Below are 14,814 nucleotides of genomic sequence, written 5' to 3' on the forward strand. Positions count from 1 at the left end.
TTTCCCTCTTTAAACCGATAAAGTGAGAACATCAAATGGAAAAGAGAGAGAAGAAAAATTCCAACAACCTGATTGGTCGATGGAAGGGGAAAGTAAGGGGAGAATATTAGGGATCACATATGAATAAAAATACGATCTTTTTCTTCTCTCTCATTTTCTTTCGGTTTCTCTCTCTCTCTCTCTCTCTCTTCTCTCTCTCTCTCATTACTCCTGTAACTGTATTAGTGATAACATTATTCTGAATCTTTACATTGATTCCTAACTAACATATTCTGTCACATTCTTACCCTCGACCAACTCCCCATGAGAGTATGTGTTGAATAAAGTATTACTTTTTTTTTCTCTCTCTCTCTATGATAACATTGGATTCTTTTGACTTTTTCCCTCCCAACATCAACCTCTTTGAATAACAAAATAGCTTCATGTTGATGGTGATCAAGATTATAAATAATATTATTACCATTACATCATTATAATCAATGGCACTGGAATTATCGTTGATTAGATAATAAAATTGACCAATATAAAAAGTATCAAACATACTGTGAAGGAGCAATTAATTTTATTTGCTTGATTAACAATTTAATCATTGATATAAAATTAATCTAATATACTGGTAAATGGACAGAGTGATCTATGGACGATAAAAGGTAAAAATCCATAAAAAAAAAGGTAAATGAAGTTACATTTATATTTATTGGACAAAGATGACGATCAAAAAAAGAGTAAGAAAAAAGTAACAATAACCGTTAGAAAAATGAAAGAGAAAAAATGACGAAAACAATAGAAAAAAAATCTATCAAAAGTATCTTTAAATTGTTTTTTTTTCTCTGCCAAATTAAGAGAAAGAAAAGTTGAAAAAATTTTGTTCTTTTTTAGAGAACAAAAAAAAGAGAAAAATTAACTTACATTGATTGGCCATTTTATTGTGTCATTTTCAACACTTTCGCAGGTTGAATGTAACTCGGTGGTTGGCAACAGGTGTCAAAGATCTTAGATCGGTGAAAGTTTACAATCAACTGTCGTTAATCAGTTAATCTCAATGGTAACAATTATTAACACAATTAAAATGGAAACGATTTAGTTTCTCGACACAATCAACGTTCATGTTAACCACTTTTCTTGCAACTGATTGTAATGCTTACATTTTCCCTCTTTAAACCGATAAAGTGAGAACATCAAATGGAAAAGAGAGAGAAGAAAAATTCCAACAACCTGATTGGTCGATGGAAGGGGAAAGTAAGGGGAGAATATTAGGGATCACATATGAATAAAAATACGATCTTTTTTTCTTCTCTCTCATTTTCTCTTTCGGTTTCTCTCTCTCTCTCTCTCTTTGTTTTCATTTGTCTCCCTCTTTCATTCGCTGTCGCTCATTTCTTGTCTCTTTCTCTCTTTCTCTCTTTGTCTCTGTCTTTTTTATTCTCTCTCTCTATTTATTCTCTGTCTATGCAGCCATTTTACTCTTCTCTCTCTTTCTCTCTTTCTTTTCTCTCTCTTTCTCTCTCTCTCTCTCTCTCTCAAGGTTTGCTTGTCTTTCTTAGTAACCACTTCCTTTGACCAAAAAACATATAAATATATTTAAGATCAATTTGATTTAATTAATTTAAAATTTTGAATCAATCAACAACCACCTTGCTTAATCCTCGTGTTCTTTGTGTTTTCTATTAATCCTATTAACAAGTGTTACCAAGTTTCCATTGAACATCTTAAAATGCAAACTGTTGAAAAGGTTGCAAGAGGTGTTGACACCGAAGAAGACTGGAAATCCAATCTTAAGATTCCACCCAAAGATTTGCGAAAGAGGACATCTGATGTGACCGCTACCAAGGGCAATGAATTCGACGAGTTTTGTTTAAAAAGGGAGCTCCTCATGGGAATCTTTGAGAAAGGATGGGAAAAGCCATCACCAATCCAAGAAGCTGCTATTCCTATGGCTCTGTTGGGTCGTGATATGCTGGCTCGTGCTAAAAATGGTACTGGCAAAACAGGTGCTTATGTGATCCCTATTTTACAAAGGATCGATGTGACCGCTGATCATATCCAGGCGTTAATCATTGTGCCAACTCGAGAATTGGCCTTACAAACCAGTCAAATTTGTATCGAACTCTCTAAATATCTCAATGCTCGTGTTATGGTGACTACTGGTGGAACTAATCTCAAAGAAGACATCATGAGGATCTATGAAAAAGGTAAGCGATCCTCTCAACCACCTTGTGCTCCAATCTGTGATCTAACCTCTTCTTTATTCCCTCTTCTCTCTCAGTTCATGTCATAATTGCCACTCCAGGGCGTATTCTTGATTTAATCGACAAGGAGGTCGCTAAGGTTGACAAATGTAAAATGCTGGTGCTCGATGAAGCTGATAAATTACTCTCTCAAGACTTTAATGCTATGTTAGATTCATTGATATCGTACCTTCCCAAAGATAGACAAATCTTAATGTTTTCCGCAACTTTCCCTCTCACAGTAGAAAATTTTATGGTGAGTCAATTCATTGTGCCTTTAGCCTGTTAACAGGTTGTTTTTATTTTCTCTCTCTCTCTCTCTCTCATTCAACAGAAAAAACATCTACACGATCCCTATGAACTAAATTTGATGGAAGAGTTGACACTTAAGGGTGTCACCCAATATTACGCATTTGTCCAGGAACGACAGAAAGTACACTGTCTCAACACCTTATTTTCTAAGCTGCAGATTAATCAATCTATAATCTTCTGTAACTCAACTCAAAGAGTTGAACTTCTGGCAAAGAAAATAGCAGAGCTTGGTTATTCTTGCTATTACATTCATGCTAAAATGTCCCAACCTCATCGTAATCGGGTATTTCACGACTTCAGGAGTGGTCTCTGCCGTAATCTAGTTTGCTCGGGTAAGCATAGAGGTCAAGAGAAGGTTGCAACCACCTTGCTCTGTTGATGGGTCAATTTTTTAATCTTTGTTTTCTCTTCCATTTTAGATCTTTTTACCAGAGGTATTGACATCCAAGCTGTCAACGTGGTGATCAATTTTGATTTTCCCAAGATGGCTGAGACATATTTACATCGTATTGGAAGATCGGGACGATATGGACACATGGGAATCGCCATTAATTTAATCACATATGAGGACCGATTTAATCTCCACCGAATCGAACAAGAATTGGGTACAGAAATCAAGCCAATTCCTAAAGTAATCGACAAGTCGTTGTACGTACCAGAATTCCAAATTGATGACACAGAGAATGGTGATAACGAATGTAATTCCGCTAAAACAAAATGAAACCGTTAAAAGATTTTGGATTGACAACCACCTAGTTTCTACTCTCTCTCTCTCTCTTTCTCTCTCACTCTCCACCCAACTTTCTCTTTCTTCCTCTCTCTCTTTTTTTCTCACAGCCTTTGTTGTCTCCTTCCAATGACCCTTGCAACCACCTTACATTGTAATCCCTCGATTTAGATTTAATCCTTATTCTGGTCTCTTTTTCCTCTTTTGCGCATCAAAAAAAAATCCTGGATGTTACAAAGTACCAAAAACCACTAATTCTGTTTATTTGTATCTTTTTCCCTCGCAACATCAACCACTTTGAATAACAATAAACAAAAGTTACAAAGAAGAAACAAAACAATCAGGATATTATTGATTAGATGATTCGAAGAGATTTAGATAATTAAGATGATGATGATACAGAATGATTGATAAAATCAAATTAAATCTTGATTGTCCCAATCACAATTGAGAAAACTGTTCATCAAGATATGAGAAAAAATCTAAATCATTTTTGTTTTTCTGGTTACTCTCAGAAATTAAATAATTTCAATGATCTTTCATTAGATTTTTAATCGATAAACCGATTAATTGGAACTTGTTAGATTATAAGTGAGACAATTAAAAGCGAGAAGAAAAAAATGAAAACAACAATTAACAATCAACAACATTTCTCTAAATTAACTAACATTCCCTCACATGTGACATGTTTGTTTACCTTTTCTAAGGAACAGCCTATTCGACCAGAAATCTGTGGTTAAATAGTTTCTGCGCTTAAATAACCAGAGAGGAAAAATCTAATCAGTTTTAACTCTAATTAGTGAATTATTCTTGTTTTGATAATGAAAAGTGATCAATTAACAATCAAAAGAAATATAAGTGAAAAAATAAAATTCTCAGAAAATTCTGTTTTTTTTTCTCAGCTGAAAAAAAGTTAACCACCTTGTCTTTCGCCCTTTGTGTCCGATTTAAACTATTGATCTAAATTGTTTTATTGATTGATAAGAAAAACAATTAACTCAACTACTATTAAAAAAGAAACTAAAATGTAATCATTGTCAATGATGATAAAAAGGTATTCCTAATCCTGATTCCAAGCGAAAAGGTAAGCAAATCTTTCAATATCATCTTAATAAACTAACGATGCACCTAAACTTAACTTGATTGTGATTAAAATTAATACAGTCAACTGCCAGATAATGAGACTGCCAGATAATGAGACTCTCTCTGAAAATAGCTTAAAATCACTATTAACACAGAAAATTTAATTTCTATTAATTAATTACTGAAACACTTAATGAGCTTTTTGAGCCCCTTTTCCTATCAATTTACCCTTTTGAATGACCAATACTAATTTTAATCATTTTTAATTAAGAAAATTTCGATCAAATTTCTTAAAAATGATTAATTAACAAAAGTAAACAATTAAAAACACAGCTCGGTTGTCTTGGTTACAATAGAAACGTTATTTTAAGAGAGTCTCATTATCTGGCAGTTGACTGTATGTAATTAATACTAATGATCCAACCCATTTCATAGGAATTAAATCAACAAAACTCGAGATACAAAACCAGAAATAGTAACTCAACCAACAAATTTACTCATGTGAATGGCAATTATCCAAATGAACACAAAGAATCAACTTTCGCTGGTAAATCAAGTTCTTAACGTTTTCTTTTCCTATACTCGCTAATGATTAACCTCCAAGTTTGTCCACTAATTATTTCATCATTTTTAATTCACTCTCATCCGAAGTCATTACAATCCGTTGGTTAACAAATCTCACAATTTTCATCTCTATTTCTCTCAATGATACTCCCTTGTTTTCCTAATCAACTCTAATTGTTTTTCTCTCGATTACTTGAATAGTATTTTATTTACCATTTTATTCAATTTTTTTGTTTCTTCTCTTTTTTAATTGTTCTCTTAAATAATCAACAGTTGATATTCGATTAATATCATTGGATTTAACCTTCACCATGGACAAATTGTCATCAAATAAGTTAGCCTGGTGCTCCAATGGAACCTACTTGACTATTCATAATCACAATAAGAAACCATTGAATATTTTAATGTCATCATTAGACGCGTAAGTAAATCAACAACATTTTCAGATGATTAGTTAATTGTCTGTCCTCTTGTCTGCGATTTTCACTTGAATAATAACAATTTGCTCCTCTTGTATTCTATTGTTATTGGTGTCATCTTGATTAAGGTGTTTTGATTCATTTCTATTTACAGTTACCTAATCATAAACATTATCTTGATATTTGTTTACTTTTATTGCTCATTTATTTTTCTAATTTTATGATTTTATTTTGTTTCCCTCTCTTCCGATGTGTTTATTTACTCACCATGGTTTTCAACGATAACTTTGCAATCTTTTTCACCTTGCATATTTACCTGTAGTTATGGTCATTTTAATGCGATCCTTGGACTTGGTGAGAAATTAGTTAAACGTGGACATCAAGTTTATTATGCAAATCGATCTGGATATAAGTCTATGGTTGAAGCTTCGGGTTTACAGTTTATTCCAATCGAAAAATTTGATCCGTCCATGGGAAATTATGAAGCCAATCAATTTATACTCAAATTTATCGACAATTACAGTAAACAAATGGAGAAATCGTCACTTGATAGGTTGACTAACTGGTCATTTAATGATCTTTTTAATAATCTTGGTTATTTCAGTGAAATGAAAAGGATGGAGAAAGTTTTAGAAATGATCATTAATCAAATGAAACCAGATCTAATTATCGGTGATTTTACTTTTGCACTGCCACTTTTTACTAAATGTACCATCCCATGTATACCCTTATTATCAACAAACCCGTTACCGTTATATGGTGATCGAGGTCCACCTGTTGCTTCAGGCTATCCTATTGATGGACCCAAAGATGTTTGGACAATTTATCGTAAAGCCGAAAAACGAGCGATGTTTGGATTACGATTGTACATGAGACCTTGGTGGTGGAGAAAGTGTTTATCGCCACCAGAAACATCACAACTTCGTTCATTTGCAAAGTATTTTGGTATTTACGTTTACCCATCGGCTCTTGACTATGACTCTGACCTGGGGGCACCTTCATCGAATTGGACTCGGCTTGATATGTGCATCCGTCACACCTCAGACGATTTCCGATTACCTGATTGTTTGAATGGAAAACCAGGTAAATTGATTTACCTTTCGATGGGATCATTAGGATCAGTAAACTTGAAACTAATGAAAAGGTTGGTGGAAACACTTTCGTCCAGTCCTCATCGATTTATTGTCTCAAAAGGTTCTAAAGGTGATCAATTAACGTTACCAGATAACATGTGGGGAGATAATTTCGTCAATCAATTGGCCATTTTACCAAAAGTTGATCTGGTCATCACAAACGGCGGTAGTAATACAGTCATCGAAAGTTTATCGGCCGGTAAACCGATGATCGTGTTGCCCCTTTTCTACGATCAACTCGACAATGCTCAAAGAATCGAAGAGAAAGGTTTGGGACGTCGATTGGATCCATTCAAGTACGAAGATGATTATTTTCTCAGGACAATTGAAGATCTGCTCAATAGTCAATCGGTTCACAATAAAGTGGAAAAAGTTGCTCGTGAGATGACAAAAGCATCAGAACAGAACAAAATTTGTGAATTGATTGAATCATTAGCGTTTCATGTTAAGTTTGGTGGACCAGTTGATCCAGAATTGAAGCAAATTTTACCTCATTTGGATAAAGTTTGTCCGAATGATAAACTGAAGCTTTGATCAGAACTTTTTTTACAAAAATTGTTTAAAACCAATTTTACCTCAATTAATGTTGTAACTTATTTTCCAATCAGTAATTTGACAAGTTCTGTTTACTATTATTAGAAAGACTTTGATAATCTTTCCTATCCTCTACAATTAGTAAATGAAATAAATTGTAAATTCATATGAAATTTTAATTTGGCCACATAAAGACTGAGCTTTTTATTAGCACTTCAGCAGATTTCAGGGGAATGTTCATCACGAAACGAATCAGGGATTAGGGGAGAACATGAGATGTGCGTATTTCTTGGACAATACAATTAGATTTTAAACTGAACACGAATTTGATCTTAACAAAAGCTCAAGAAAATTAATTGATTTTTCATTTTGTTTTGAGAAAGAGAGAAAAAAGATAATCGTTTGGATAAACAGGATACACAGATTATAATTGATTACGAGATTGATTATTGATTTGATTAAATTTAATTGTATGCATACGGCCTTAGAACTGTTTTAATTTAATCGCTGTTTATCTTTTTCCAATAAGTTTCGTTCTACTTGGAGGATTTTTTGTAGATTCGAGTGGCGGTAACTTCACCACATGTACAAGTCTAAAAGAAAAGAAAAGAAAAAATAATTGTTCTAATTATTATCAATTTCATCTCATATGTTTTCAAGTCGATTGTTAATATTAAACTTCCGGACAAGTTGTTGATGCTTTAAATCAATCAATCTTGATCCATTGATGTCATAGAATTCAAATTGAATCAATTAACTAAATAATGTTAACAGTAATCAGGTTGAAATCAACCAGATGCCTGAGCTAATAGTATTTGTAAATGAATAAAAAAACAAACAACGTGTAAAAGATGATAAGGATGAATAGAGGATAAAATGAGTCGGATTTGTCTGAGTTAGTCTTGAATAAACTGATAACCATATTGAAAACTTGAACAACGCAACAGTGAAAATCTGAGCTGCTTTGATTCCTTTGAATGAAGATGATTGAATCCCTAAAATGGTTCTTTCTCTTTTTCTTACTCTTGCTTTTCATCTTTTACAAAATTGAAAAGTCGATAAGTATTGCCTATGCGCTTTACTCACAATTTTCATCTCATCCCCGTTGAATTCACGAGTAATTTCAGCCGGAGGCTCACTTTGCTGCTTCTGGATCAACTTGTTACCTTCTTGGGTGACGGTGCTCTGTGAATGGATTAAGATGGTTGAGAGAAAACAATTAGAGGCTGATAAAAAGTGAAACATTGAGAATACTAATTAACATTAGTCTTCTCGATAGTTACAATAGATTAGGAGTATTTTTGTTTCAGCAACGAAACATAAATCCAACGATTAACCAACAGAGTAAAAGGATAATCAGACAAAATTTTGCTTGGTTAGTCATTGGAACATATCAAATTGTTAATTATTGCTTCAACTACCGGAAATAAATTTCCATTGATTTATGATATCGTTAATTGTTCAATCTTTTTATCTTTGATTCTCACCTTACAAGTTACCCCATCCATACGTTTCTCTTCAAACTCTTCGTTTAATTTGAATTTGGTCTCGGAGGTTTTGAATGTTGATATTGATTTAAAGGTGATGGTTCCATCATCGTCGACCTTTATGATGAATGTTGGTTTCAATGCGCCAACAGTTTTTCGTAGAAGAAAATTAAGACCTGGTGAAAGTGGACAAAAGAAATGGAAGAACATAGAAAGAGAAAAAATTGGAAAAGGAAATTCAGTCAATTGATTGATAAAAGATAAAAGGTAATTAATGGTCACGAAATTGAAGTTAATGTGTCTGAATAAATGTCATTCAATTGAGAAGATGGAAAGGTAATTGGGAACAATTAGACCATGAAAAAGATGGCAACATGAAATGACCAAGAGACAAAATTAATAACCATTAATCTTGTCAAATAAAATAATATAAACATGAAAATTATTCAAGATCTTGATGAAAGATACAAATTATTAAGAATTAATTAGAATTGATTATCTTAAAGAAAAGACAAATCAATATCAATCAGATCAGTAGATATAAAAGAGGTTCCAAAGAAAAGGAGAGGTACCAACATGGTGGAAAATGAAAATTACTCTTACCTAAAGCCTTTAAAAATTCATCGAAATTTTCGCTTGAGACAAATGAATATTCACCAGCGAATTCAGCCATCGTTAAATTGTTGAGAGAATTGATTGAAAATAATCAAGAAAAAGAAGTTAATTACCAATTGACAGTAGAACAAAAAAGAATAACTATTTGAGAGAGAATTGCAAATTGAATGAAGAAAACCAGGATCGTCTCGGCAACAAGTAAAAGTGAGAGAGAAGATAGAAAGAGAAAAAGAAGATAAAATGATGTAAGATGTTAAAGAAGATGAGAAAGAAAGAGAAGATGAGAAGATGAGAAGATATTTGGGCTTGGGAATGAAGAACAAGAGACAAGAAGAAAGAAGAAAGAAGAAAGAAGAAAGAAGAAAGAAGAGAGAAGAGAGAAGAGAGAACAAAGAGTAAAAAGAAAAAGAAAGAGAAAATTAGTGTCGCCATCTCTCGTTGTTAAGTCGAACCTTCGGTTGTTCGTTTTCTTGGTTTCTCTCTAATTTGAATATCCTCGAGAATTTCAATTGTTTACTACAATTAGTGAATTGTTCGAGTGTATTGATTTAATATTACATTGTTTTCCACTATTTCGATTGTCAACATTAAGTATACTTTGATTATCTTTCTCTTCTTTGCCAGTTAATTTTGAGTATTTTGAGTGTGTTTAAATGAGATGGAATATTTTCTGTCAACATAATTTGTCGCAAATTTATGTGCAATTATTAATTTTGGTTGACAATTTATTTTGTCAACAGATGATAATACAAGAGTAGAAAAAATTAAGTCAACAGTTGGCGATGATGAGAGTTGCTTTTTCCCCCTATTCTCTTGTGGTCTCAATTGGATGATGGGTTCATGGCTAAAGGTTAAGTATTTAATAGTTAACAACAATAACAATTGAGTCCTTGGATAAGTTAATTGGTTAATTTAAGTCTGGAGAATTTTTTTTAAATTGTTGCGATGGTGATAAAAAAAAGGCAAATCCATTGTGTTGATCATGTTTATAGTTTTCCTCTCTAATCTATTTTAACTGTCATGGTAAATATTTTTTGTCATTTAAATTGTAGCTTCAAATGAACTGATCAGCTCCTGGTAATCAGCTTCTTGGAATAAATAAATTCAGATGAAGCTAAATCAACACTGAGAAACGGGTGATGTTTTCTTTCCCGGGTTGTGTTCACGTGTATTTGGAGTAAAATAAATTGATGAGGATAATGATCGTGATGACGATAATGGTTAATGACGATGATGTTGACGTTTTCAATTTTTATAGAAAAGTTTTAACGATCAAACCGACGACCGATAATCTCTTGTCACTTATAAGTTTTTTTCTTCTGTTTTATTAACACTGATTTGTTGACAATCTCAGAGTAAACCCATGTCCAGGCTGATGGATGAGTTTTGACTGGACATTGATCGAATTGAAGTTTCCTCTTTCAATGGAGAAAGGATCGGTTTCTCTGGGGCAGTTGGGGCTACGTAAGAGAAACGACTAATGTCCAGTGGATGGAAAGACCATTCGAAAGCAGTGTTTCGTAAGAGACGATTTTTGGACATATCTGGTGGAGTGGTTGATACTATTGGAGAACCTGTTAAATCGGAATCGGTACAAGAATCTGTTAGATTGCTCCTTGAATTTTCACCAAAAATGAATTTAATTTTTGGAAAATGTGATGGCATTTTCTCAGCGAACCATTTCCTCCTTTGTTGGACTTGATTTGTTCGCAATAACGATTGACGTTTAGAAGAGATTTTCTCGAGCAGTGATTCTCTCTCAGCTTTCATTTTATCAACTTTTTCACGGATTTTGAGGGTCATTTTTTCAAGTTCTTGATTGAAGAGATTGTAATGCGAAGAAAGGTTTTTACATTCACTTATTGGAGCCCAATTTTCAATCGAGTTCTTGAACTTTTTGATGAACTTATCCACATCTTTGTGCACTAATTCAAGATTGAAACATCCGCGAACAAAGTATTTGCTTAAATCACATTCATTGGAAAATTGTCTTAAATCAAATAACTGATTACTCGATGAATTCAAACTGTAACCAGCCAGAGTGTTGTACATTTCAATCTTGGGTGAGATGCATCCAGTTAGTCTCTTTAGATCGATGATCTTTTCATTAACAATATCGTTCAAATCCACAACAGATTGTCTAACATTAGCAATTAATTCATTATCCTTCATAGAGTTACCAGTTCCTCCAAGAATTTGTACACAAGCAGCATTAACAGTTTTCGCATATTCAAAACATATATTATCCCATTCGGTTTCTAGAGATCTTTTTCTCAATTCAAAGTATTCTAGTTCGATTAACATTTTCTGGTCCAGATCATCATAGTTAGACTTTAGCTCGGCAAGTTTAGTAGATTCATCATCAGCTCGCTCTGCTAATCTGAAATCATTGAGATCAGATTCAACTTCCACTGAAAATTTATCTTTCAAGACTTTGGTCATGACATAGTTTATGAGATTCAAAAAGTATGAACAAAAGGCTTCGCCTCCAGGCTGAACAGCGTAAATAGGAGTAAACTTCAGACTGCTATCAATCTAATGAAAAAGACATCACAGATTAGGGAAAATAATCAAAAAGAATCAGAAAAAAACAAAATTAGTTGGTTTTGATTGTGTATATTTTATAGTTGGTTGTGGTGGGCCTTTTGTAGACTTACCTTTTCAAGTGATTTTAAAAATTCAATGGTAACTTTCCTGAATTCAGCTTCTTGATTCTTGTCCAGGCAAGGATAACAGTATCGAAATTGAGACAAAGCTTGAGAATTTTTGAGACATTTCACCAGAAAAATCATTATGACCTCAAAAGCTTTATGATCAGGACGACCAAAGAGTTCCCTGTTCTCAAAAAAAAAATTAACACAAAGAAAAGACGTTGAAATCACATAAGATAAGAAAACAAAAAAGATACAATTAGTAACCAAAATTAGATAAATTTGTTAATAAAAAAGAAATCAACAAGTGGAAAACAAATTACCTTTTGAGAATAAAATTTTTACATTCTTTTCGGTTAACAACATACTCGTTGAAAGAAAGTACTTCAAGACTTTCAAATATACCATTTTGAAGCTCCTGTAGTTGGCTAACCATTTTCACAATAAAAGGCGAAGATAAAGACAAAAGGTTGATAAATAATCAATAAAAAAAGAAAAATATAAAGTAATTAAATAGAAACAATTTAATGAAAAAAATATAAACCAAAGTCAAGAGACAAACAAATGAAAAGGTAAGTGACCAGTTAGAAACGCGCCTAAAATTCAGAGTTGCCATGGAAACGGAACAAAACGATATTCGAGTCGATAAAAAGATACCGATAAAAATATCGATATTTTAATGTTTACATTCCGATTTTGTTAATTGTCAGAATTTTTTTCTCGTACAATTTATTTGTTTCCCTGTTTCGGTTATTTGTTTTGTTCCATTTTTTATTGTAATTTTTTTTTCTTTAACATGGAAGGTATGGAAGGTTTTCTTTGTCCTAATTGTATTGCTCGTTTTGACACCGCCCGTGAATTGTTAGCTCATTTTGAAGATAAACATGCGGGTGAAACACCTCAACGAGCTGTTTCCAGTCTACGGGGTATTCTTGATAAAGCGAAGAAAATTTTGAATACCGACGATGATTCTAGTTCATCTAATCGATTGGCTAATGGTGGTGTTAATGATAGTCAATCTGAGATTGATTTGGACTTTTACTGGAGATCATTACAAACCTGTGGTCCGAGGAAAAATCTTTGGGAATCGTTCAAAGTTAAACGAGATACTAAAATTGAGAATTGTGTTATTGAGACCAACAAATTGTTGATTCGATTGGATAAATTGTTAAGAGAAACACCTGATAGTACGTCACCTTTTTGTTTTCTTTCTGTTTTGTGATTCTTTTAACATCATTTCTAACATGAAGGCCTAAAAATGATTGTTGATGTTACATTTGCTTTTCGTCATTCGTCATAATTTATTCTGTTATAGTCCATTAATTTTTACCTTTTTTTCACTTCTTTTTTTCTCTTTTTGCCATTTAGATCCTGATTTGAAAAAGCTACACGAGAAAAGTGTTGTCGAGTGGGCTGAAGATGCTTACGTCAATTTGTGCCCTCAATGTGCCAAAGGATTTAACTTTGGTCGTCGTCGGCATCACTGTCGCCTCTGTGGAGGTATAATGTGTCACAATTGTTCACATTTTCTTGACTCTAATTATGCAAAGCAACTAGTCAGTCCAATCGATCTGGAAACTAGTGAACTAATGTCCGCCTCGTCTCCATCAGATCCCATTCAACCTGGTAAATTGCAAAGACGAGGAAGTATAATTAGTTTACCTGCTATTCCCAGTTCATCCAATGAACCACAAATAAGAGTTTGCATCGACTGTAAACTACTTCTAGATCGTAGGAATCAGCAAATGTATGAACAACACTCCCGACCAATTATCTGTCAAATGTATGAAATGCACAGAGAAAATATCACAGAAGCAACCAGACTAATCGAACAGTATTATCAAATCATCGAATCTCTCAGGTAATTAAACCTCATTTATGCTCATCACCATCTCACTAACTAATACGCCCTCGTGATATGAAACTTGATGGTGGAGGGATTTCTACTTCTCTCTCTCTCTCTCTCTCTCTTCATATTTTTTTAATCTTTTTTTATTCTCAACCCAAACAGACACGGCGAATGTAATTACAAGGTTGAGGCCACACATGGGCAAGAAGTTAGAGTTAAATTAGTCAAGCTTGGTGAAAGAATCGATGCTATGAGGTTTGTCGAAATTCAAATTCGTCCTCAAAAGTAAAATCATCTATTAAGTAACATTTTACCTCCTCTTTCTTTTTTATAGTCGACGGATCAATGCTCTTGGAGTCCAAGGTGATATTCCATTAAATCAATCCCAAAGACAATTGCAAAGTCGTATTCGTGCTGCGGCTGTTGCTTTTATCCATCAAAAACTATCTGGCCTTCCACCGATTCCAACCCAAACTGAATATGATAAACTTCGAGAAGAGAAATTAAAAGCACAAGAAGCCAATCTTAATACTCCAAATGATTCTAAACAAATTAATCGATCAAGTAAAGTGTTTAATGTAACAAAATCAAATGAAAATCCTGTTGTAGCCAAAGACGGATGGACACCCGAAGTTAAATCAGTTAAAGATGTAAATCTCGCCGACATGGATCCAATGTTAATACAGATCAATCAAATCAAAGAATTTATTGATTTAGCTCGTAAAGCGAATAAATATGATGAGGCCAGTATGTTAGAGGCCAATTTAAGGGAACTCGAGGTAGAATACATGATGCAAAGTATTCCACCTAATGGATAATCAAAATGGACAATTAGAGACAAAAAGAAAAATTAACCGCATCTCCTAATCTAATCATCAGCAACAATTGGAATATTTTTGGAAATATCTATTTCCATTTTTCTTCAAATGCCTTTAATAAGTCATCTCATAGTCATTTAATTTCTGTGATCCAATCGATTTAATCATTCCAATTAATTTATTCCGAAATTGCGATATTTACACTTTTTGATTACAAGATGAAGATAAATTTCAATGACAATTAATATTTTGATTCCATCTCAACATATATTCTCGCTGAATCTTTTAACTTTTCAACTTAAAGTTAATCATTGAATTGATGTTGAGAATCAGCTAATTAACAATTAACTTGATTGGATATATTGTGAAAGAGAAACTGAAATATTGAGACTAT

The 14,814-nt window shown here is 33.1% G+C and overlaps 5 protein-coding genes across 5 annotated transcripts; 3 read left to right on the forward strand and 2 right to left on the reverse strand.

The window, feature by feature from the left end:
- The first annotated feature begins 1,536 nt into the window (after positions 1–1,536).
- Positions 1,537–3,607, forward strand: LOC128388228 (ATP-dependent RNA helicase me31b-like). Its single transcript, XM_053347607.1, has 4 exons — positions 1,537–2,192; positions 2,267–2,484; positions 2,563–2,872; positions 2,960–3,607. The coding sequence occupies exons 1-4, from the start codon at positions 1,715–1,717 to the stop codon at positions 3,259–3,261; spliced, it is 1,308 nt and encodes a 435-aa protein (XP_053203582.1). The 5' UTR covers positions 1,537–1,714; the 3' UTR covers positions 3,262–3,607.
- A 323-nt stretch (positions 3,608–3,930) lies between these two features.
- Positions 3,931–7,179, forward strand: LOC128388226 (UDP-glucuronosyltransferase 2B28-like). Its single transcript, XM_053347605.1, has 4 exons — positions 3,931–4,351; positions 4,786–4,897; positions 5,188–5,335; positions 5,656–7,179. The coding sequence occupies exons 3-4, from the start codon at positions 5,226–5,228 to the stop codon at positions 6,998–7,000; spliced, it is 1,455 nt and encodes a 484-aa protein (XP_053203580.1). The 5' UTR covers positions 3,931–4,351; positions 4,786–4,897; positions 5,188–5,225; the 3' UTR covers positions 7,001–7,179.
- On the reverse strand, positions 7,174–9,315 carry LOC128388232 (fatty acid-binding protein-like). The gene is made up of 4 exons (XM_053347610.1): positions 9,091–9,315; positions 8,488–8,663; positions 8,087–8,185; positions 7,174–7,593 (listed from the first exon to the last, which is right to left on the reverse strand). The coding sequence occupies exons 1-4, from the start codon at positions 9,158–9,160 to the stop codon at positions 7,537–7,539; spliced, it is 402 nt and encodes a 133-aa protein (XP_053203585.1). The 5' UTR covers positions 9,161–9,315; the 3' UTR covers positions 7,174–7,536.
- A 469-nt stretch (positions 9,316–9,784) lies between these two features.
- LOC128388224 (HAUS augmin-like complex subunit 6) lies at positions 9,785–12,331 on the reverse strand. Its single transcript, XM_053347602.1, has 3 exons — positions 12,077–12,331; positions 11,760–11,937; positions 9,785–11,637 (listed from the first exon to the last, which is right to left on the reverse strand). The coding sequence occupies exons 1-3, from the start codon at positions 12,187–12,189 to the stop codon at positions 10,453–10,455; spliced, it is 1,476 nt and encodes a 491-aa protein (XP_053203577.1). The 5' UTR covers positions 12,190–12,331; the 3' UTR covers positions 9,785–10,452.
- Positions 12,332–12,449: 118 nt separating this feature from the next.
- On the forward strand, positions 12,450–14,684 carry LOC128388225 (rabenosyn-5-like). The gene is made up of 4 exons (XM_053347603.1): positions 12,450–12,940; positions 13,122–13,614; positions 13,765–13,857; positions 13,937–14,684. The coding sequence occupies exons 1-4, from the start codon at positions 12,550–12,552 to the stop codon at positions 14,418–14,420; spliced, it is 1,461 nt and encodes a 486-aa protein (XP_053203578.1). The 5' UTR covers positions 12,450–12,549; the 3' UTR covers positions 14,421–14,684.
- Positions 14,685–14,814: the final 130 nt, after the last annotated feature.

The sequence above is a fragment of the Panonychus citri genome, unplaced genomic scaffold, assembly GCF_014898815.1.
Source record: "Panonychus citri isolate SS breed McGregor unplaced genomic scaffold, ASM1489881v1 Contig00096, whole genome shotgun sequence".
Classification (NCBI taxonomy): Eukaryota; Metazoa; Arthropoda; class Arachnida; order Trombidiformes; family Tetranychidae; genus Panonychus; species Panonychus citri.

Coding starts and splice junctions, on each gene's coding strand:
- LOC128388232 (XM_053347610.1), bottom strand. CDS start 9,160: ATGGCTGAATTCGCTGGTGAATATTCATTTGTCTCAAGCGAAAATTTC. Junction 8,664..9,090: donor TGAATTTTTAAAGGCTTTAG/GTAAGAGTAATT, acceptor CACTTTCACCAG/GTCTTAATTTTCTTCTACGA. Junction 7,594..8,086: donor ACGGGGATGAGATGAAAATT/GTGAGTAAAGCG, acceptor CTTTTCTTTTAG/ACTTGTACATGTGGTGAAGT.
- LOC128388225 (XM_053347603.1), top strand. CDS start 12,550: ATGGAAGGTATGGAAGGTTTTCTTTGTCCTAATTGTATTGCTCGTTTT. Junction 13,615..13,764: donor CAAATCATCGAATCTCTCAG/GTAATTAAACCT, acceptor CAACCCAAACAG/ACACGGCGAATGTAATTACA. Junction 13,858..13,936: donor GAAAGAATCGATGCTATGAG/GTTTGTCGAAAT, acceptor TCTTTTTTATAG/TCGACGGATCAATGCTCTTG.
- LOC128388224 (XM_053347602.1), bottom strand. CDS start 12,189: ATGGTTAGCCAACTACAGGAGCTTCAAAATGGTATATTTGAAAGTCTT. Junction 11,938..12,076: donor AAAAATTTTATTCTCAAAAG/GTAATTTGTTTT, acceptor TTTTGAGAACAG/GGAACTCTTTGGTCGTCCTG. Junction 11,638..11,759: donor TTTTAAAATCACTTGAAAAG/GTAAGTCTACAA, acceptor CTTTTTCATTAG/ATTGATAGCAGTCTGAAGTT.
- LOC128388228 (XM_053347607.1), top strand. CDS start 1,715: ATGCAAACTGTTGAAAAGGTTGCAAGAGGTGTTGACACCGAAGAAGAC. Junction 2,485..2,562: donor TCACAGTAGAAAATTTTATG/GTGAGTCAATTC, acceptor CTCATTCAACAG/AAAAAACATCTACACGATCC. Junction 2,873..2,959: donor CCGTAATCTAGTTTGCTCGG/GTAAGCATAGAG, acceptor CTTCCATTTTAG/ATCTTTTTACCAGAGGTATT.
- LOC128388226 (XM_053347605.1), top strand. CDS start 5,226: ATGGACAAATTGTCATCAAATAAGTTAGCCTGGTGCTCCAATGGAACC. Junction 5,336..5,655: donor TTAATGTCATCATTAGACGC/GTAAGTAAATCA, acceptor ATTTACCTGTAG/TTATGGTCATTTTAATGCGA.